This window comes from Sphaeramia orbicularis, chromosome 8, assembly GCF_902148855.1.
Source record: "Sphaeramia orbicularis chromosome 8, fSphaOr1.1, whole genome shotgun sequence".
Classification (NCBI taxonomy): domain Eukaryota; kingdom Metazoa; phylum Chordata; class Actinopteri; order Kurtiformes; family Apogonidae; genus Sphaeramia; species Sphaeramia orbicularis.
Window position 1 is genome coordinate 12,337,439 of NC_043964.1, and position 24,484 is coordinate 12,361,922.

The 24,484-nt window shown below is 34.7% G+C and overlaps 1 protein-coding gene across 1 annotated transcript in view; it reads right to left on the minus strand.

Moving 5' to 3' along the window:
- The window catches only part of LOC115424997 (potassium channel subfamily T member 2-like), a 207,578-nt gene that overhangs the window by 7,403 nt on the left and 175,691 nt on the right, over positions 1 to 24,484 (minus strand). Inside the window, 9 exon segments of the mRNA XM_030142425.1 lie at positions 4,243 to 4,327; positions 4,475 to 4,817; positions 8,363 to 8,491; positions 8,569 to 8,652; positions 8,762 to 8,863; positions 13,185 to 13,296; positions 13,396 to 13,530; positions 19,502 to 19,573; positions 21,393 to 21,565. Of these exon segments, the coding sequence (XP_029998285.1) occupies positions 4,243 to 4,327; positions 4,475 to 4,817; positions 8,363 to 8,491; positions 8,569 to 8,652; positions 8,762 to 8,863; positions 13,185 to 13,296; positions 13,396 to 13,530; positions 19,502 to 19,573; positions 21,393 to 21,565 (1,235 nt within the window).

Consider the following 24,484-nt stretch of genomic DNA (forward strand, 5'->3'; position numbering starts at 1 on the left):
ATATATATATATATATATGTATATATATATATATATATATATATAGAGAGAGAGAGAGAGAGAGAGAGAGAGAGAGAGAGAGAGAGAGAGAGAGAGAGAGAGAGAGAGACATACCGTCATGGAAGAAATTATTAGACCATCAAAACTAATCAAAGTCATCAAAAACAATAGTTATGCAATCCAGTACTTTCTCCTGTGTGTATCCTGTGACTAAAACAGACAGAAAAGAAAACGTGGAATGAGTAAAAGCACTGTTTTTGTCAGTACAATGCCATAGGTATTGATGGAAGAACTGAAGTGATTTTGGTTATTATCAAGAAAACATGGAAAATGGAAAGATATCAGCTCTGAAATTAAACGACTATGAGCTATTTTTTGTTGTTATCATTAGATTTGTCCAAACAAATGTACCTTTAGTTGTACCAAGCATTAAAATGAACAAGAAATTGATGAAAATAAGGGGCGGTCTAATATTTTTTTCTGCGACTGTATGTGCCAGTTAGAGCTGTACTGTATGACAAGGTAAGAAAATTTAAATTAATGTGCTGATGGATCTGCTTAGTACTAGCTTAGCTCTCCAAAGTTTGTCTGTTGTTTTTATTAAATTATTCCTGGTTCTCAGACTGTCAGCTTGTTTTAGATACATACCCATTTAAGTGCTTGTTTGGTTCGTGTTCTGTTGTCCAACAATTGGTTTGAGCTGTCATTCTGCTGCTTAAGTGGATGTATAGAATGTGTATGCTGTTACAAGGCTCGTGTAGCATCACCATGGCAACACAGACGGAACTGTAAGTGCCTTCAACACCATCTAAAGGTGTGTCAGTGATGACACGTCAGGTTTTAAAGAGTTAAACAGAGTGAGACCATATATATTTATATTGGAATATTATATTTGGTGTTTTTTCCCTCTGTTTTTGTCTCCTAGAGTTTTACCAAAAGTTCCATGAACAAAAAGTAAAAACTGCATCAAACAGTGCAACACAAACTAATATGACATGGCTGTGCAGATGAAAGCAGCTTTGTTTCCCACAGTCTACAAGAACAGCTTTGAACAATACGTGTCCACAAACGAACACAGCACCTGCAGATTAATTCCAAACCACAAAAAGTTTTCAGCTGTATCCATAAATCTGTTTAAGAAGGTTTGTCTGTTGGTTCTTGGACAAATGCTTCCATTATGTTTCAAGTCGATTTTTGTGCGTCTGACTGTGCTCAAAAAGTCACCACATACATCAGAGGAAAAGAAGTAAAAACACCATGATATCAGCCCCTACCAAGTATAAAAGATTTAAGCCCTGGAGGTTTTAAGTCTGGTATTTACATTTGAACATCCACTACTTTAACAAACTGAACCCAAGTCACTAAATGTAACCAACAAATGACTTCATTCAGTCAACACAGTTACATAGAAAACATGAATGAAAGATTTATGTTCTTTACAGCTTATATTGGACTTTTTTTTTGGGACCTTGAATAAACAGAGTTTTTTCAGTCATACACATTAGTGGAAAAAAAGTCTTTGGACACCCTTAAAATTTTAAACAAAACAAAAAAGCAGTTTATTTTTATGTTTCATAAGATGTGGATGCATTACAGTGGTGCTGCTCATCTTTCAGACAGGGGAAGCTCATTGTCGGCTTACAGCAAAACAATGGTCAAGCTATTTAAACATAAATTCGGCCCTCTGTTCCATTAGCGTTGTCTGCCATCATGTGCAGCTTGCTAGATAGCTAGTTCACTCCGACCTAGCGAACAGTATGATTGATTTAACGACCTACAAAACAATATTAAACTCAAACAAGAAATGATTAAATTATGTAACTGAAACAAGAAAATGTTGAAATTCTGTTAAATTGAAACAAGGAAGTACAATGAGTGTGTTTTATTTACAGTGCAAGAAATGAATTTCGTAGTGGTTTCTCACTCAGCAGAATCTCAGCAAAGCAGAATGCACGATGGTATTAAACTGAACTGTGTCAGTGAAGGAGTAGATCTCAAACTAACTGTCAATCAAACGGGATTCAGCCTTTCGACTGTTCCCCCAATCAGCATGTGGAAGCTCAGCGTCCACCCTGGCCAAGCTCCGCCCACAGCTCCATTCACCCCCAGAGATGCTAAGCCTCCGGGGGCGGGACAACATTATAGCATTTATCCAATTACCGTCCAGTTTTGAGGCAATGAAAAAAAACTGTTCCACTCAGTTCCATTGAAGTGCATGGACGCTGAGCGTCTACGGACAAATGCACTGAGCAGAGATCGAATGAGAAAACAGCAACACGGGAATGTATGAGAAGTGAACAACATGGAGTCTGTTGATTTGTGATAAAGCTGATTCTGAACGAACTCGTCTGTGAGATGAACGTGTTCTAACACATTTGTAGTCAATGAAATGTCAACACAACCGAACAGATTTAACCATTTAATTTTCATAATTTTAGGGGAAGCCGAGCTTCCCTTACAGTCTATGAGAAATCACCTCTGATGCATTACAGACAGATACAAACAAATGTAAATGATTTTTTTTTGTGTGTTTATCTTTAACAGGAAAAAATAACCAAACTAAATGCTCAACAGTTTCAACATGTCCGTACCCTGGATGTGTTTCATTATCTGCTGAAACATCCAGTTTTGACCTTGATGGAACACATGACACATGTGACTTCAATGATTTAACCCTGTAAAGCCTGAACCATTAAATCACTGACAGAAAATTCCAGTTCTTTGAAACTGGAGCCTTTATTGGTCCTTCTGAACAACCAAAAAAATGGTTTTCAAATATCAATTTCCATGTATGAGTTTCAATTTTGTATCATATTTGATACATCGGGTCTCAATGCTCCAATATTATTATTTTTGAACAAACAAAAACATAATATACCACAAATGCGTCTAACCAATTGGTAATTCCTTTTCAAAATTGTCAAAGTTCTTCCTCCTTCCTCATTAATGTCAGTCTTGTAGTGTCACTGGAAAGGCCTCTGGTGAATGAATTCCTCCCCCTGGTGGATTATCTGTGTATTGCATGTATTTAATTGTGTACATCAGGATTTTCAAGAAAAAAAATATCACACTGATCATGTAGAGGGCTTCAAAACTCATGTATCAAATATGATACATTTGGCGTTATAGGGTTAAGAGTGATTCTTAATGCAATATGTCACTAATGCATGGAGTGTCCAAAAACATTTTTCCACCACTGTATATTTAATGCCATGGATTTAAAAAAACAAAACAAAACAAAAAAACATGTCAACTTCCAACAATAAAATAAAGACAAAGTGAAAACAGGAAAACTGAAAGAGAGAATAAAAATACAACAATTTAATGTAAATTGCAAACAAAACTTGTTTTTGAAAAGAAAAAGATCAAAAATGAACACTAAACCAAAATAAGACCTGAACAAAACTAATCAATTCATCAGTGTAATTAAGAATATAAATATTTTCTACATTTCTTTCTTTTTTCTTTCTTTCTTTCTTTCTTTCTTTCTTTCTTTCTTTCTTTCTTTCTTTCTTTCTTTCTTTCTTTCTTTCTTTCTTTCTTTCTATCTATCTATCTATCTATCTATCTATCTATCTATCTATCTATCACTCACTCACTCTCTCTGTCTCTCTCACTCACTCACTCACTCACTCACTCACTCACTCTCTCTCTCTGTCTCTCTCTCACTCACTTACTCACTCACTCTCTCTCTCTCTCTCTCTCTCTCTCTCTCTCTCTCTCTCTCTCTCTCTCTCAAATAAAACTGAACCAAATGGAAAAACTAAATACAAACTGATTAAAGTTTGTAAACTGTAATAACTGTCCAAACAGTGTCATGTGATATTTTTAGTGCTGCTGTCTGCTCTCTCTCTCTCTCTCTCTCTCTCTCTCTCTCTCTCTCTCTCTGTATTTTCAGTGCTGCTGTCTGCTCTCTCTCTCTCTCTCTCTCTCTCTCTCTCTCTCTCTCGCTCTCTCTCTTTCTCTCTCTCTCTCTCTCTCTCTGTATTTTCAGTGCTGCTGTCTGCTCTCTCTCTCTCTCTCTCTCTCTCTCTCTCTCTCTCTCTCTCTCTTTCTCCTCTCTCTCTCTCTCTCTCTTCCTCTCTCTCTGTATTTCAGGCTGCTGTCTCTCTCTCTCTCTCTCTCTCTCTCTCTCTCTCTCTCTCTCTCTCTCTCTCTCTCTCTCTCTCTCTGTATTTTCAGTGCTGCTGTCTGTTCATTGTTTCTATAGTTGTTGTTGTCGTTGTTGTGTACTCTACTCACACTACGTCGTGCAGCTCCAGCCTGGTGTCTGGAGAAGGGTTGATGAGGATGTAGGACAGTCTGTTCCCCTGGTCTGTCATCCCATCTGACACAGGAAGACCACAGGCAGGAAATCAAAATATGCACAGGATATACAGCAGGCTGAGCTGCATCCTCACAGCAGGGCTGGTTTTACAGCCACAGGAAGACCCAGTCCCATTTAAAGGGACACAGTGCAGACCCTCAGACTTACTGAACCCTGTAGGTGACAGGCCCAGATGTTTCATCCTGGTCCGGACCAGGCCGTTCAGCTCCTGTCGCTCCGAGCGCCTGAACAGGGTCAGTCTCTGCTGGCTGATCCTCTCGGCAGCGCTGCCCGGACCCCCCTTGGCCCCGCTGGAGCCCCGGCCCCCCTTCCGGCTCAGCCGTCGGGCCCACTGCATGCTCTTCCTCCTGAGCAGCGGGTGGTCCGAGGAGTGGGAGGAGGAGATGGGCTCTGAGGAGGTGGAGTTACGGTGGGCGCCGGACCCGGACAGGAGGGGCTCCCGGGGCTCTCTGGTGTCCTCGTAGTCTTCTACCGTGATGGAGACCTGGGACTGGAACACAAAGAGGATTTATTTATCCTATGTGTGACTTTATTTTTGATTTGTGTAATATTTTTGGAGAGTTATTTTGTGGAGCTTACATGAAACTTTATGGGCATTGCTCCTTTTCAAACATGTTTTTTTTTTTTTTTTCTTAGCTTTTGTTGTTTTTGGTTAAAACCCATGGAGTTGAATCAATGACAGTGGATGTAGACACTGGGTTTATATATATCAAATAAAAATAAATGAACAAAACCCCCCAAAAATGTAAAAATGAATCAATAAAATGGAGAAAATCAGCATAAAAGTAACTAAAATGTAGGGAAAAAAATAAGAAAATGAACAAAAATGGCCAAAATGATCAATAAAATAAACAAAAGTAAATAATAAACCAACAAAAAATGATAAATGACAGTGGGTGGAGATGCTGAGTTTATATATGTTAAATAATAATAATAAATCAACAACAACAAATAAAAAATGGACAAAATAATAAATAACATGGAGAAAATAAGCAAAAAAGTGACTAAAATGTAAGAAAAAAAGAATAAAATAGGCAAGAAAATGAACAAAAATGTCCAAAATGATCAATAGAATGAACAAAAATGAATAACAAAACCAAGAAAAATGATAAATGACAGTAGGTGGAGACACTGGGTTTGTATATATTAAATAATAATAAATGAACAAGAACAAATAAAAAATGGACAAAATAATAAATCAAATAGAGGAAAATATGCAAAAAAGGGACTAAAATGTAGAGAGAAAAAAAAAGAATAAAATAGGCAAGAAAATGAACAAAAACAGCCAAAAAGGATTAATAAAATGAACAAGAATGAATGATAAACCACCAAAAAATAATAAATGACAGTAGGTGGAGACACTAGGTTTGTATATATTAAATAATAATAAATGAACAAGAACAAATAAAAAATGGACAAAATAATTAATAAAATGGAGAAAATAAGCAAAAAAAAAAAAAAAAAAAGTGACTAAAATGTAGAAAAGAAGAATAAAATAAGCAAGAAAATGAACAAAAATATCCAAAATGATGAATAAAACAAACAAAAATTAACAATAAACCAACAAAAAATGATAAATGACAGTAGGTGGAGATACTTATTTTATGTTCAGTTAATGATGTATTTCATTGTAAAAGTCAAAGTTTTTTTGTGTGTGTGTATAAAAACCCTCAACTTTTTTGAGATTTTTATGAACATCTACATTAATCAGTGAATTAAATGTAGGAAATTGTCAGATTTTTACTGAAAATTGCAAAATACAGAGGCTAGTTTGAGAATAAATGTTGATAAATCACTTGAAAAGGGTTAAAAATAGAGAAAAATTCCTTTGGACTGTCATAAAAGTGTCCTAAAAGTAGCTGTGGGTCTTTATGGGTTAATGTCCTCACACAGTTTAATCAACCTGTTATCAGAGACTCTATTACAGAAGCAGAGCTGTTCTGGATTTCTCAAAAGTGAAAAGGAATTAATTTCTTTCTTCATCACGGTAGTAATGAGTGATGAACAAAAGAAGACTAATTATAGATAATGAATAATCCAACATTTGTGAGTATCTTTTATCTTTCCAACTTCATCATCCTGCCTCACGTCGTGATTCAGTTAAAAGTGAAACAGCTGAAAAAAAAAAAAAAAAGCATGTTTATCTGAAGGAACATCTGTTTTTCTTTTTATAATAAATGTGAATCTGATTTTTATGTTTGACTGATGAATGTTTTTATCTAAAGTCTGAGCTCCTGCTGGTTACTATTGTTGGTGTGTAGTGAAGTGCATGTAATTAAACTACATTTTGTGCTGGTAGTTTCACATACATTATATCTTTATGATGGTTTAGAGCAGGGGTGTCAAACTCATTTTAGTTCAGGGGCCAGATTCAGCTAAATTTGATCTGCAGTGGGTTGAACCAGAAAAATAATAACATAATAACATATAAATAATGACGACTCCAAATTTTTGTCATTGTTTTAGTATAAAAAAAACCCATTAAATTATGAAAATACTTATTTTTATAAACTATCCAAAAAAAAAAAAAAAAAAAAACCTTGAAAAAACTGAACTTTAAATTAAAAAATGTAAGAAAATTAAGTGCAATTTTAACAATATTATTCCTCAACTTCTCATTTCTACATGTGTATTATGGATCAGATCTACAAAGACACTAAACACTGAGGAACAGGCAGAAAAATTGTTAAACTTGTGCTGAATTTTCTTTAGACATTTCAGGTTGTTTGTATTTGTTCAGGTTATTCACATTTAATTGTTACAGGATAGTTTGTAAATGTAAATATTTTCAGAATTTAATGTATTTTTTGCACTAAAACAAAGGAAAAAATTTAAGTTAATTCTAGATTTATTTACTTAATTGAAGATTTTTTTATTTTTTTTTTGCTTAATTCAAGATTTTTTTTTTACTTAATTGCAGATTTTTTTTTGCTTAATTCAAGATGTTTTTTTTATTTAATTGAAGATTTTTTTTTGTCTTAATTCAAGATTTTTTTTTACTTAACTGAAGATTTTTTTTTTTGCTTAATTCAAGATTTTTTTTACTTAATTGCAGATTTTTTTTTTGCTTAATTCAAGATGTTTTTTTTATTTAATTGAAGATTTTTTTTGTCTTAATTCAAGATTTTTTTTACGTAACTGAAGATTTTTTTTTTTTTTGCTTAATTCAAGATTTTTTTTACTTAATTGCAGATTTTTTATTTTTTTTTGCTTAATTCAAGATGTTTTTTTTATTTAATTGAAGATTTTTTTTTGGCTTAATTGAAGTTTTTTTTTTTTTTTTTATTTAATGGATTTTTTTTTTTTTTTGGCTTAATTCAAGATGTTTTTTACTTAATTGAAGTTTGTTTTTTTTTTGCTTAATTCAAGATTTTTTATTTAATTGATGATTTTTTTTTTATTATTATTTTTTTGCTTAATTCAATTCAAGACTGTGGAATTTTTTCGTGTCAGCTGTTATTGTTTTAGATCCACAATACTAAGATTTATGAATAAGAGGAGAATTAGCAATAGTAAGTATATAAGTTTATTCCTAATAAAGTACTGGTACTGACCAGAGCATCATGGGTAATGTCACGTCCGTCCACCAGCAAAAGTTTTCACATACACGTGCTATTCCAAATCCAATATTTCTGAAAATATAGCTTCCACTGTCAAATAATATCAGTAGTCTGTGCACAAATGTATTAGCATTATTTCAACACAGTTCTATGCATTTCTTACAACTTTTTTTTTTTTTTTGACAATAATGGCCACTCATTTGACCCCCTAAGTAAATTTTAGCCGATATATAGTCTATATTTTCCTGGGGCAGCTTTGTAGTGGTTCCCCAGCAAAATAAATGAATGATCTCTTCAGTATTTCATTTACTCTTTTCTCATGTGGGTTGTAATGAATATTGTGTCCTCTAGAGGCCGCTGGTACATTTACAGTTGGAGTTTTGTTAGTCATCCCCCAGTCCAGACCTCTTCTTCATCCACTGGAACACTGAGGCCATAACAGTGAAAACCTGAGCACAGTCGCGTAGGTGCTGACCTCTGACACCGGCAGCTTGTGGGCCTCGGTCCTGTAGACGCCGATGGGAATGTCTCCGGTGGACGAGCACAGTTTCTGGTAGAGCCGTCCATAGGTGCGGATCCACAGGTCGTCCTCTGTGATTCTCATCTAGAACACAAACAGCACAGTGAGCGGCTCCAGAAGCGTGGACAGACTGAGTTCACGCTGTTTGTGTTTGGACTCACAGCGCAGAGGAACCCTGAGCCAGGCATGGAGTCTAAACCCAGCAGCAGCCGCGTGATGGAGATCATGTAGTCCTTCACAAATGACTGGCAGCAGAACATGACAAACAGAAACACAAAGAGAGGCTGATTGGCATTTAGAGGACTGAGGAAGAGGAGGATTATCAGTGAGTGAGTGAGTGAGTGCAGCTGGTACCTGGTAGAGCAGAGTGTCCAACATGCTGACGCTGAACACCTTCCCTGCAGCGAAGGGCAGGCGGAACATGAACACCAGGTTGGAGCCTTTTTCCCTTTCCTTCTGTGGAACAAACACAAACAGGTGATTTTTAAAGTCCACACAAGTTCTAAGTGTCATCATGTACATGTACATGTATATGTATATGTATATGTATATGTATATGTATATGTATATGTATATGTATATGTACATGTATATGTATATGTATATGTATATGTACATGTACATGTACATGTACATATACATGTATATGTATATGTATATGTATATGTACATGTATATGTACATGTATATGTATATGTACATGTACATGTACATGTACATGTATATGTATATGTATATGCATGTGTATACACATATGTATATGAATATGTATATGTATAAGTATATGCATATGTATATATATGTATGTATGTGTACGTGTATATGTATGTGTATATGTGTATGTATGTATATGTATAGGTATGTGTATATGTATGTATGTGTATGTGTATATGTATATGTATGTATTTGTATGTGTATATGTATATGTACGTGTATATGTATGTGTATGTACATGTATATGTATGTATGTGTATAGGTATGTGTATATGTATTTGTATATGTATGTATATGTAAGTGTATATGTACATGTATGTGTATGTATGTGTATATGTATGTATGTGTATGTGTATATGTATGAGTAAATGTATATGTATGTATACGTATAGGTATGTGTATATGTATGTATGTGTATATGTATGTGTATGTATGCATATGTATATATATATGTGTATGTGTATATGTATGTGTATGTACGTGTATATGTATGTATGTGTATGTGTATATGTATATGTACGTGCATATGTATATGTATGTGTATATGTTCATAATATTGAAATTAAAATCTATATTTATGTAAATACTTACATTTTTACATAATTTTTTTCTTTTCTTTGTATGTTGTGTTTCACATGTGTATTTTTTTGGTTTTCCATCTTCCCTGCACTTTTTTAAGATGGTTCTAAGAATCTGTGTCATGCAAACGTCCAAATACTGGAAGCGTTTCTACAGTAAATGACATCATGCTGACTGTTTGAACCTGAGGCTTTGACCACATTTCACACCATGACGGAGAATCTGACTCATGTCATTTCAGCTGCACGTGTCCATGAATAAAACAGCCCAATGAAACACAATGCAAACACAAATGAACATGTACTATTGGACTGTTGAACGTTAAAACTTCAAATATTACACATTACAAGTACACATCAGTTAGCTCATGTACTGGTCCTGCTCCAAACTGCAGAAATAATATGGAAGGAAATCTGTCTCATCAGATTTGGAATTATAAAAGCTATTCAATTTCTAGTAATGAATTTTTTTGCACTGAAATTAAGTATCTGAATTTTTTTTGCACTGAAATTAAGTATCAGATTTTTTTTTTTTTGCATCGAAATTAAGTATCTGAATTTTTTTTTTTTTGCACCAAAATTAAGTATCTGAATTTTTTTTGCACCGAAATTAAGTATCTGAATATTTTTTTGCACTGAAATTAAGTATCTGATTTTTTTTTTTTTTTTGCACCGAAATTAAGTATCTTAATTTTTTTTGCACTAAAATTAAGTATCTGGATTTTTTTTTACACCGAAATTAAGTATCTGAATTTTTTTTTTTTTGCACCGAAATTAAGTATCTGAATTTTTTTTTGCATCAAAATTAAGTATCTGAATTTTTTTTTTTGCACCGAAATTAAGTATCTGAATTTTTTTTTGCATCAAAATTAAGTATCTGAATTTTTTTTTTTTGCACTGAAATTAAGTATCTGATTTTTTTTTCAGATACTTTATATTATAAAGTATATATAATAAGATATATTCTAATCTAATCTAATCTAATGCAGACAGGTCAGACAGGTCATTCCTTTATTTCCATCTGCAACTGTATTTTTTTTCTTGTAGGATTTTAACAGAAAATGTAAAAACGTCTCACAAAAGCATCAGATGAAGACGAAAACACCATGACATGTAAAAGGAAGTCAGTGTAATTTAACCTTATTACTTGAAAACAAAAAAAAAAAATGTTCCAGGATGATGATCGGCTGCTTTTCCGCATATTAAATCGCCTTTTTTTGAAAACTAAATCACATGTCCGTCTACTCCTGTTATTCCTAAAGCGCCTCTTCACGCTCCACTGCGCTGAACATGAAGGCACCTGTGAAATAGTTCCTGTTTTTGGAGTGAATATTTCCAACCGTACATGACGTTTTAATCAGTTTTATTTATTTTTAGCAAATGAGTAAAAGAGTGCAAACCAACCGCAGGTCCTGTCAGCCAATACCATCATAAATCTGAAACGTAATAATGTTCGCACACCCAAATTCATTTCAGCAACCCAGTCTGAAAAGATGTGATTCCAAGCAGTGACTGATTTGTAACATTATTAATCCCTGCGGGGGATTCCATTAAGCACCGCCGAGAAGACAAACAACTTCAGCAACAGAAATTAAAAAGGCAGAAGTGTCAGCCAGGTGAGAAAAACCAAAGCCTCAGATGTTTAGTGGGAAACTTTGGAAAGGCCGTGTGTGCAGACTGTCATTAAAACACCAAACAAAAGAGGAAATAGACTGAAATGAATGAAAAACACATGAATAAACATTAGACGATGATACTTTCTGACTGATTAGTTTCACTGTTGCACCGACCCTCAGGAGAAATTCAACATTTTTACTTTATTGGAAACTGGATAAATGTGGACCAGAACATCTAAGAAAAAAAAAATCTAAATATATCCATGAATGCATCAAAGTAAGCAATAGATTTATCTTATCTTATCTTATCTTGCCTTACCCTATCCTACCCTACCTTACCTTTTCTCGTCTTATGTTACCTTACCTTACCTCATCTTACTTTTCCTAATTTTATTTTATCTTACTTTGCCTTATCTTATCTTATCTTATCTTATCTTATTGTATCTTACCTTATCTTATCCTACCTTACCCTACCTTACCCTACCTTACCCTACCTTACCTTACCTTACCTTATCTTACCTTACCTTACGTTACCCTACCTTACCTTGATTGCCTTACCCTACCCTCCCTTATCTTACCTTACCTTACCTTACCTTACCTTACCATACCCTACCCTACCTTACCTTACCTACCCTACCCTACCTTACCTTACCCTACCCTACCTTACCTTACCTTACTGTAACTTACCCTGCCTTACCTTACCTACCCTACCTTACCTTGCTTTACCTTACCCTACCTTACCTTACCTACCCTACCCTACTACCTACCCTCCCTTATCTTACCTACCTTACCTTACCTTACCTACCCTACCCTGCCTTACCTTACCTTACCTACTTACCTACCTACCCTACCTTACCTTACCTTACCCTACCCTACCTTACCTTACTGTAACTTACCCTGCCTTACCTTACCCTACCCTACCTTACCTTGCTTTACCTTACCTTACCTTACCCTACCTTACCTTACCTTACCCTACCTTACCTTACCTTACCCTACCCTACCCTACCCTACCCTACCTTACCTTACCTTACCTACTTTACCTTACCTTATCTACCTTACCTTACCTGACCTATCCACCTCCCTTACCTTACCTTACCTTACCCTACTTACCTTACTTTACCTTACCTTACCTTACCTTACCCTACTTACCTTACTTTACCTTACCTTACCCTACTTACCTTACTTTACCTTACCTTACCTTACCTTACCTTACCCTACCCTACCCTGCCTTACCTTACCTTACCTACCCTACCCTACCTTACCTTACCTTACCCTACCCTACCCTACCTTACCTTACCCTACCCTACCCTACCCTACCTACCTTACCTTACCTTACTGTAACTTACCCTGCCTTACCTTACCCTACCCTACCTTACCTTGCTTTACCTTACCTTACCTTACCTTACCCTACCTTACCTTACCTTACCTTACCTTACCCTACCTTACCTTACCCTACCCTACCCTACCTTACCTTACCTTACCTTACCCTACTTTACCTTACCTTATCTTACCTTACCTTACCCTATCCTCCCTTACCTTACCTTACCTTACCTTACCTTACCTTACCCTATCCTCCCTTACCTTACCTTACCTTACCTTACCTTACCCTACTTACCTTACTTTACCTTACCTTACCTTACCTTACCCTACTTACCTTACTTTACCTTACCTTACCCTACTTACCTTACTTTACCTTACTTTACCTTACCTTACCTTACCTTACCTTACCCTACTTACCTTACTTTACCTTACCTTACCCTACTTACCTTACTTTACCTTACCCTTAGCTTACCCTACCTTCCCTTCCTGTCAGTCTCTTTCTCTCTGTCCTCTGCTTTAAAAGTGGGTTCTACTGTGTGAATCTTTTACCTTTTCCAGTTTGGACAGAGCCAGAGAGTAGTGGTCTTTGACTTTGAACTGCATGAAGCGCATGTTGGCTGGATGTGTGAGTTCTGTGATGATACTCAGAGCTGGAAACAGTCTGTGGGAAGAGAGGACCCAGACAAACACAGACCAGTAAAGAAAAAAAAAAAAAAAAGGTTTTCACCGTGTAGAAGGAGCGTGTGTGGACAGAACAGACCTGAACAGGGTCTGGACGTTGACGATGGTCTTGGCGTCTGCCATGTAGTCCTCCTCTGCGATCATGGAGCTCTCTTTGTCGACCACGACCATAGTGTCGGCGAAAGTCACCCCGCATCGCAACAAGCTATCCAGACTGTGGAGAGAAGAGAAGAAACCGACGTTATAAAGGAGAAGAAAGACATTAAAGGACATATATGTGTGCGTCTGTGCAGCTGTTCGGTTCCATTCTGCACCTGCTCACCTCAGACCCATGACTGTGTTCCACTACTGCAGCTGTGGTAAACACACTGACCTGGACACTGTAGATTCTACTGTAGTTTATTCTGATTCTATTTTTACCTCTGTTTAAAAATGCATGACACTGAACAAAGTGAGACAGAAACAGTGTCTCTGTTCTCTGTAGATTCTATGCATCTAGTGCAGGGCTGTCAATATGGAAGTCAACCTGTCTCATCAGATTTGGAATTATAAAAGCTTTTCAATTTCTAGCAATTCATTTTTTTGCACTGAAATAAAGTATTTGAATGTTTTTTTACACTGAAATTAAGTATCAAAACTTTTTTGCACTGAAATTAAGTTTCTGAATTTTTTATTACACCGAAATTAAGTATCTGAATTTTTTTGCACCGACATTAAGTATCTGAATTTTTTATTACACCGAAATTAAGTATCTGAATTTTTTATTACACCGAAATTAAGTATCTGAATTTTTTATTACACCGAAATTAAGTATCTGAATTTTTTTGCACCGACATTAAGTATCTGAATTTTTTTTTTTGCACTGAAATTAAGTATCTGAATTTTTTTTACACCGAAATTAAGTATCAAAACTTTTTTGCACTGAAATTAAGTTTCTGAATTTTTTTTACACCGAAATTAAGTATCTGAATTTTTTTTTTTTGGCACCGAAATTAAGTATCTGAATTTTTTTTTTTTTTGCACCGAAATTAAGTATCTGAATTTTTTTTGCACTGAAATTAAGTATCTGAATTTTTTTTGCACCGACATTAAGTATCTGAATTGTTTTTTACACCAAAATTAAGTATCTGAATTTTTTTTTGCACTGAAATTAAGTTTCTGAATATTTTTTTACACTGAAATTAAGTATCTGAATTTTTTGTCACTCAATTTTGCTATTTTCATAAATTTAGAATTTAAAAAAAAATCAGATGTAAAAAATTCAAATGCAAAAAAATTCAGACCTAAAAAATTCAGATCACGCATCCAGGACGCCAAGGGTAAGCAATCGATTCTATCTCAAGTCGAACCGACAGCCAGCCAATCGAGTGACGTTAGGTTGGTCATGTGACGCCGAAAAAATTCAGATACTTAATTTCATTGGAAAAAAATTAAGTGGCTTTTATAATTCCAAATCTGATGAGACAGATTTACTTCCATATGTCAAACTCATTTTAGTTCAGGAGGGTCACATTCAGCCTAATATGACCTGAAGTGGGCCGGACCAGTCAAATAATATGTTTATGTTTATGTTTATGCATTTGGCAGACGCTTTTTTCCAAAGCGACTTACAGGGGAAAACCAATTAAATCACTCAATCAATCAAAATTTTATTTATATAGCGCCAGATCACAAAAAAAAGTTATCTCTTGACACTTTATATATAGAGTTGGTCAAAACCAGACTCTAAGTCAATTTACAGAAACCCAACAGAATCCTCCAGGAGGAAATAATAACAGTGAAAAAAGTAAAAGTTACACAATGCAAGTGTTTACATCTGGGTCAGGTCAAGGGAAAGTGAACATGTATGATCAAAATCAATTTAATTTAATTTTTTTTTAGCTTAGAATCTCTGTTGTTTGAGACTGTTTTTCAGTTTTCAGTTGGTTCAGTAGAAAAAAGTTACAACCGACAAAAAAAAAAAAACTTTCAAATTAATTGACACCTCTAAGCACTGACTTTTTACTCCATTTTCACAACACTATTACGTTGTCTAAAAATTAAAAGTAACATGTTTTTATTGTGTTTGTTACTTTTATCCGTTCATATTATTACTTTCCTAAACTGATTGTCACACATTATTTGTAGAAATGGCAAATGTTCAAGATTTAAAATTGAATGGCTCTGATTTTGGGGATGTAGCTCCATAACAAAAAAAAAAACATTATTATTATTATTTTTTTAAATTAATTTTTTATATTTTTTAATGAAACTTCCAAAAAGTAAAGTTATTTCAACATACTTTTAGATATCTTCACCACTTTTTACAGGACTTGAAAGAAAATGTGTATTTTTGATGTCCATTTCTGTAGCTCCGTAACCAAGCATTTTTTTCAAATTTACACATTAAGAAATAAAGTTGGGCAAATCACCACCTGTACCAGGTTGAAGTACTTACTATTACCTACAGAAATATGTAGAACAGAATGTTGTAGGTGTTTTAGTATAAGAGTTACAGCCCATTGAACAGACAAACTGTAGCTCCATAACCGCTTGACTTGACCCATTTAAAAAGTTTCCTCAAAACTGTGACTAACATGAACAAACTGAAATTTCTTAAGAAAACTAAGTGCAATTTTAACAATTTTATGCCCCAGTTTATCATTTACACATGTTTATTACAATTTACAGATCACAGTGGATCTACAAAGACATAAAATATTTAGTAACAGACAGAATATTGTTAAAATTACGTTTATTTCTCTTAAGACATTTCAGGTTGTTCATATTTGTTCAGGTTATTCACATTTTGTGTGAAAGGAGAGTTTGTAAATGTCAACATTTTTATGGAATTTTACACTTTTTTTTCCCAATCTTACACTATATTACACTCAAACAAAGAGAAACGTGTAGTTGTCATTATTTCTAGCTCATTATAAAAGTTTCTAACTGCTCTGATCCACTTCAGATCATATTAGTCTGCATGTGAAGCCTAAACTAAAAACATTTTAATATCATTGACTGTTAATATATTCAGTGTAATATTTGCATTTCACAAATCCATCCCACAGGCCAGATTGGACCCTTTGGGGGGGCTGGGTTTGGCCCACGGACCATATGTTTGACACCTGGGATCTAGAGCAGTGGTTCTCAAACTTTTTACAGTGGAGTACCCCTGTACCCCCAACTCTCGCTTCAGCATCTTCAGCAAAATTTCTTCCTGTTTCAAATGTGTCTGTCAAAACTTTGTAAACAAACAACATGTATTTAACTTTAACCCTTTCATGCATGAATTATGAGAACTTTAATGGGTCAAAATGCAGTCGTGTCCAGTCAGAGAACGAACTTTAATTGATCGCCATTCCAATATTTATTTCAGTATAAAGTAGCTCCTTGTTTTAGATAATCCCTTGTGGTCCAACTAAAGCAAAAATGAATTTAAAAATAAAAATGTGGGTCAAATTGTCTCTAAAATGTCCCTTCGGAGAGATTTTCAAAACTGTTTTTTGACCCTAATCAAGCTATTTTTCCTGTTTTTATTCCTCTTTAGGCCTGAAAAAAACAATGCGAGCGAAAAAAAAATGTTATGAACCTATTTTTAATGGAGTTGCAAAAAAATCCACTCAGCTGGACACCATGCATTTAATTTTTGAAGCAAAGAAACATGTATTTACTGATATACTGAGTGAAAAGTATGAAATAAATTTTTTTAACGCTATGCTGCTAATCTGATGTTTTGTCACATTTTAACATACTAGAAAATTAGTTATTATTCACTTTATGGAAATAATATGCATAAAAAAAACCCTTCTTGTTCAAGAAAAATGGTTAATTACAGTCTGTTAACAATAACTAGTAATTGATTTACACTTAAACATGTTAGTGCAGATCAGGTTTATCAGAAACAGCAAAGTTACATTAATGGTATGAGTGTCAGTGTATTGGGTGGTGCATTAGTGTCCACTGTGTCGGCTGATATGGAACTAAAACAACAAAATCTATGAATATACAAGAGAACAGCTGTAGAAGAACTGTCCACTGGAGTGACCACTATGCATGAAAGGGTTAATATATTAAAAATAACAAATCTTTGCAAGTAAATTTTGTGTGCAAAATATAAACTGAAAAGTGCCCTCTTTCACTGATAAGAAAGATAAAATAATCGGTCATTAACGAATAAATGAACCTTTCATTAACAAAAAATAATTACTCAAATAAACTCATCTTAAACAAGTGGTGTCAATCATAACAAACCCCGCCCCTCATGTATTGTAGCTTATTTTGTAATCGATCCAGCTGATGTCATCATGTCTATGCATGTGCTTATGTCAGCATATCAACTGCCTCTATATATGTGCCAAGTTTGAAGTAAATTGAAACAAAATTGATGTTTTTATAAACATGTGAAATTTTGCCCATTATAAGTAAAAGGAAAAATTTTTTTAAAAATTCATAAAAAATTTTAACTTTGGCCTACTTTTCCCAAAATGTAACCACATCTATTCTGTGTCACTGGCAATATATAAACCAAATTTGGAATGAATTCAACCAATAGTTTTGCAGCTAAAGTGTAAACAAACAAAAAAACAAACAAAGAAATTGAACCAAAAACAATACCCCTAATAATAATATAAAAGAGAAATGTTTGTAAAATGTTACCAAAGCTTAAACAAGATGACTGCTAATAAAACTAGGACTGTCGATTATATCATATGAATATATTTATTGTATTTTATATTTCAGCATTAATTCTCATTACACTGGTCTACAAGGAAAATGCTTCCAGAATAAAAGTAATGAAATTTTACCACATGAGAGTCACTGATAAAGAAAAATCAAGTCAAAAATACTGGTTGGCTGAACTTTCCAAGATATAGCCTTGGGTCAAAATGTGAAATTAAACTTTGTTTTAGAGTAAATACATGAAAATATTTACATTTACAAAGAGAAAAAATGGGAGTTGTCATTATTTATATGTTATTATGATAGTATTTTAGTGATTTGACCCACTTGAGATTGAATTGGTCTGAATGTGGAACCTGAACTAAAAGGATTGTTAATATCTTAGTGTAACACTGGTCTACAAGGAAAATGCTTCCAGAATAAAAGTAATGAAATTTTACCACATGAGAGTCACTGATAAAGAAAAATCAAGTCAAAATACTGGTTGGCTGAACTTTCCAAGATACAGCCTTGGGTCAAAATGTGAAACTCAAGAATTAACGAGAGAATGGGTTTGACTCAAAAGGAATATTTGTCTCAGAGCTACAAGATCTACTTCAAACACTGTCTACACATTAGAATACATTCACTTTACAGGTTCTATTCAGTGGAAGATTTATAAAACTATTATATAAATGTACATAAACCAATATATATGTGAAATAACACTTAATCATATACCTTGAAAACATCAGCAAACCGGCACTTTTGTCATTTATTTTCCAATTAATCTTATTAAAATACGTAACATTTAGCACATTTAATGTCTGAAGCAAATCATTTCTAAAAAAAAATTGTAGACCAGTGTTATTATCCCACCCCCCGAAGTGGAGACAAGGGGTATTCTTTTTGGTTTTGTTTGTTTGTTTGTTTGTTTGTTTGTTTGTTTGTTTGTTTGTTTGTTTGTTAACACTTCAGCAGCAAAACTATTGGTTGAATTCATACCAAATTTGGTTCATAGATTGTCAGTGACCCAGAATAGATGTGGTTACATTTTGGGAAAAGTAAGTAAAAGTTCAAATTTTTCATGAATTTTTAAAATCTTTTTTTTTCCCCATTTACTTATAATGGGCAAAATTTCACATGTTTATAAAAACAGCAATTTTGTGTAAATTTACTTCAAACTTGGCACATATATAGAGGCAGTTGATATGCTGACATCAGCACATGCATAGACATGATGACATCAGCTGGATTGATGACAAAATAAAATACAATACGTGCAAGGGGCGGGGTTTGTTGTGATTGACACCACTTATTTATTTTGTATTCAGTATATGATGATTTATTTAATGTATTTTCCCCCAAAATTTCAATTACTCCCTGGTCTTCTTTGAAGTACCCCTGGGCGTACATGTACACCCATTTGAGACAGACGGATCTAGTGAACTGACAATAAAGAATCTTTGAATATATGAGTAAATGATAGAAATAGTAAAAAAAAAATTGTTGTGAAATCTTCATGAAGGTGTGGTCAGTCTTACTTGTCGATGGAACCCACTGTGTAGAAAACCATCGGGAACCAACAGATCGCCTCCAGGAAGTCCGCTTCAGGTCTGAACCAATCAAAACAAAAATAGACTTGAGATTCCCTCCAGTAGAGATTTATATTTTCTGTGATGAAGAGCTAACCTCCCCACTGAGACAGACCGGCCTGTTATTCAAGCCTGACAAATCCAGCCCAGCCTAACAAACAGCCTACAGAAAAAGCCCAAATATCAGCACTACACCGCAGTGAGTCAGCACTTTATTACCTTTTTATTGGATTTCACTTTCATTTGGCGGACTGCTTTTGTGTTCCTGCCACAAAAAACGACACAAAATTGTACAGCGCATTGTCCTGAAAGCATTCAGCGTTTCACAAATCATGTTTACTGTGACCTTAAATAGCTCAGATTTTCTGCACAACTGGAGCTCGTTTTTTTTTTTCCATCCAATACAACCTAGATTTGAAGAGTACGAATGACTACCACGCTGGACGCCAACGCAGAACACATTTAACCCATAAAAACCCAAACATCCACTGGTGACAAAAGCATCTACTGGTCTAAAATATTTCATACCTGTTGAACCACTAATCCTATCAATACATGTGAATAATTAAATTAAATACACCCATTAAAATGAGCAATAAAATAAAGAAAAACAGCCAAAGAAACAAATAAAATGAATAATTAAACAAAACAGAAGAACAAAATGAGACACAAACTGCACAAAATTGAAGAAAAAAATATAAAAGAGGCAAGAAAATGTTGAAAAATAAACAATTATGATGCGCTCGGAGAGATGTTCGTCAGAAGTCTTGACCTTATATGTGCAAATGTCATGGCGTAACTAGTTACAAAACGTAACAAATTAAGCAGGAATTAAAACAGGTTGTCGAAATCCAAAATATGACCCCTTTAACCCTATAACACCAAATGTATCATATTTGATACATGAGTTTTGAAGCCCTCTACATGATCAGTGGCACATTTTTTTTTCTTCAAAAACCTGATGTATACAATTAGATACATGCAATACACAGATAATCCAGCAGGGGGAGGAATTCATTCACCAGGGGCCTTTCCAGTGACACTACAAGATTAAATTAATGAGGAATGAGGAAGAACTACCAATTTGTTAAACATGTTTGTGTTATATTATGTTTTTGTTTGTTCAGAAATAATAATATTTGAGCATTGAGACCCAATGTATCAAATATGATACAAAACTGAAAATCATACATGGAAATTGATGTTTGAAAATTTTTTTTTTTTTTTTTTGGTTGTTCAGAAGGACCAATAAAGGCTCCAGCTTCAAAGAACTGGAATTTTCTGTCAATGATTTAATGGTTCAGGCTTTACAGGGTTAAGGGTTAAAACTTTGGTTTGGTTTGGTTTCTTTTTTTATCCTGAATATCAGCATTTAAATCCAAAATCAACAAACAAAAGTTAAGGAAAAAAAACAAAAAAATTAAAAGGAGCATGGCCATAAAGTCCCAGGCAAGCTCCACAAAATAACTGTTTGTGTTATATTACATTTTTGTTTGTTCAAAAATACTAATATTTGAGCATTGAGACCCGATGTATCAAATATGATACAAAATTGAAACTCCTACATGGAAACTGATACTTGAAAAAAAAAAAATGGAGTTCTTCAGAAAGACAAATAAAGGCTCCAGTTTCAAAGAACTGGAATTTTCTGTCAGTGATTTCATGGTTCAGGCTTAAACTTCAGTACGTCCTCCACCACTACATGTAAAAAAGGTTAAGTAGAGGGAAAAATTCATTTGGGAACTGCCAGAAAAGTCGCAGTATGGGTTAAGACTGAAGCAGTGTTTACCAGAAGAACCCCCCCACTCATTCCCCCCAGTAGCACAGATATTGTCCTCACATGCTCTCCAGCAGCAGCACTATGGGGTTGAGCTCCTTCCTGGGTCGGTAATAAGCTCGCAGCGGCACGATGAAGTTGTACAAACCGTTCCCTGCACTTTCCGCTGATACGATAATCAGTTTGTTTTTGAAGCCGTACGAGCGAGCGTCCTCAAAAGGGATGTGGTGACAACCCTGGAAGAAACAACAATGGGAAACAGTGTTAACGTGTAAAATTAAGGCAACATTCTTCAACTACTCGTACAAATTACTGCTTTAAAGTCATGATAACCTCACTGTAAATGGATCTGAGTTACAAAGACTTATTTTTGAGTTACAGAATTCTGACACACATAAGAATAAGTTCTATCAATCAGTAGTGTAGTGGTCCCTGGAGACAGGGGTAAACTGAATTTTTTTTAAAGTAGTCCCGAAAAATGCTGTTTAATACTACTCTATTTAGTTTACCCAAAAATCCATCAGTAGTATTTGCTCACTATTATAAAATTATCATGACTTGATCAGGAGCAGTTTGTAGGTTTTACTGGTCACACAAGCAGCTGCATGAATGTAAATGTATTCAACAGGAGGTAAACATAGGATAACGTTAGTCTTTCATTTCTTGTTCGCATGTCCAATAATTGCGTATCTTTCAATGAGATGTGCAGTGACCTGTCAATCAGCTGGGGTGGCACTGGCAACTGAGGTGTCCAATCAGGTTCCAGAGGTGGCCAGCACTAAGCAGAGCCCTGGCTCTGGTGCTAAGTTAGCAAAAATTTTTTTGAAAAAACAAAAAAAGTTAGCATTATTTTCCTCAGCATGACCCGCCCTACTCTGCCTCTGATTGGCTCATCAGTCCTCACGCCTAAAGTTAACCAATCTAATCAGTGAAGACATTGAGTACTAGTCAATCAGAGGCAGAGTAGGGCGGGTCATGGCTTCATCATCTGAGGGGAAAACATGGGCAATTTGGCTCAGATACTACTGAATGGTGCGCATCAGGGGGATTTAGAAGTGGGTATACACAATACTGACTGAAAAATAAGGAGGTATACTCCATATACCGCCCTGGACTACACCTCTACTATTAATACTTCAATATGTAACATGTATGTGCTTGCATGAAGCTTGTATTGGAGTCTATTGTAGTTGTTTGTTGACATTAGCTGACTACATTTCTATCCATATCAGCCTGTACATTGACTTCTATGAGAAAACTTAATCGAGTTTAGATGTAAAAATCCTCTCTCATTCTCACTCCTCAGTTTTTTATAATGGAAAATTTATATTACTCTATGTCAGGGGCAACAAATTCATTTTAGTTTAGGGGTCACATTCAGCCCAATATGACTTCAAGTAGGCCAGACCAGTAAAATAATATAAAAATAGCCTTTAAATATTGACATTTCCAAATTGTTCTCTTTATTTTAGGGCTATAAAGTACAATTAAATTATGAAAATGTTAAAATGTCTACAATTACAAACATTCTTTTTGCAAAAAACAATGAATAACCCAAACATTCGGCCAAATCCAGCCTGCCAAAGGGTCCAGTCTGGCCCCTGGGAGGAATTTCTGAAATGCAAAAATTACACTGAAAATATTAATCATTTTGGTTGAGGTTCCACATACAGAACAATTTTATCTGAAGTGGGTCAGATCAGTAAAATACTATCATAATCACCTATAAATACTCCCAACTTCAAATTTTTATCTTTGTAAATGTAAACATTTTCATATCATTTTACTATATTTACACTAAAACAAACTATCATTTCACAAAAAACGCGAATAACCTGAACACATATGAACATTCTGAAACCAATATTCTGTCTGTTATTAAATATTTTGTGTCTTTGTAGATCCACTGTGATCTGTAAGTTGTAATTTACATGTGTAAATGATAAACTGAGACATAATATTGTTAAAATTGCACTTAGTTTTCGTTGGAATTTTCAGTTTGATCATGTTATTCACATTGTTTTAAAGGATAGTTGGTAGATGTAAACATTTTCATCACATAATTTTGCTTTTTTTGCTCTAAAAGGAAAGGAAAGCTAGAGGAAAGTTTGGAGTTGACATTATTTATATATTATTATGTTATTATTTTACCTGAACTAAACTGAGTTTGACACCCCTGGTTTATATACAGATATATGCATTACAATTTACAGATGATAGCGGCTCTACAAAGGCACAAAACATTTACAGTCTACTCTCGTTAAACCGCCCGCCGTTATACCGCCATTTCCGCCTATCGCCATCCGCCAGCCCAGTTCCATGCACAAACAACACTTATACCATTGATTTCCCGACCGTTATACCGCCAGCGTGATTGCCATCGAGTACACATAAATTTTAACAATGCACTGAAACAAATGCGCCAGACGCTGATCGCGACAAGCTACAAGTAGGTCTATGGAACGGCCACCGTTCATTTATCGCAGAACACTCAGTAGGTCAGGATGTCGGGAAGAGGACGTGGGATTAAGCCAAAGCCTCAAGATGATGGGGTGTCATTTCCCGACACGGTATAATAATGCTTAAAATGTTTCCCCACTTTAAATGATCCCTTACAACATAACAGAATCAAGATTTATTTAGAAACGCAATTAGAACGGGTTAACGGAGGCAGCATAGACATCATATAGTAAAGACATGCACATTATGGACGCAACCCGTTGTAACGCCATTTTCGCTATACCGCCAATTTGGCCGTGAACGGAAGTTGGCGGTATAACGAGAGTAGACTGTAGTAACAGGCAGAATATTGTTAAAATTTTGCAGTTTCAAATTTGGATTTCCCATTATTTACAGGTTGTTCTGCTGTTATTTTACTGGTCTGACCCACTTGTGATCAAATTGGGCTAAAATGAGATTGACACCTTTGACTATTAATGGTTGCACTTCGAAAATTCATCCCACAGGCCGGATTGAAATCTGTGGAGGGCCAGTTTTGGTCCATGGGCCTTATGTTTGACTCCCCTGCTATATATGTTTTTCCACTTTCCATGATTTTTTTTTTTTTTTTTCATTTTCCATTACATGTTCAAAGCCTTTCTTCTGCTCGTCTTAAGCAGAAACAGAAAAAACTAAAGGTATTCTGACAAAAGATG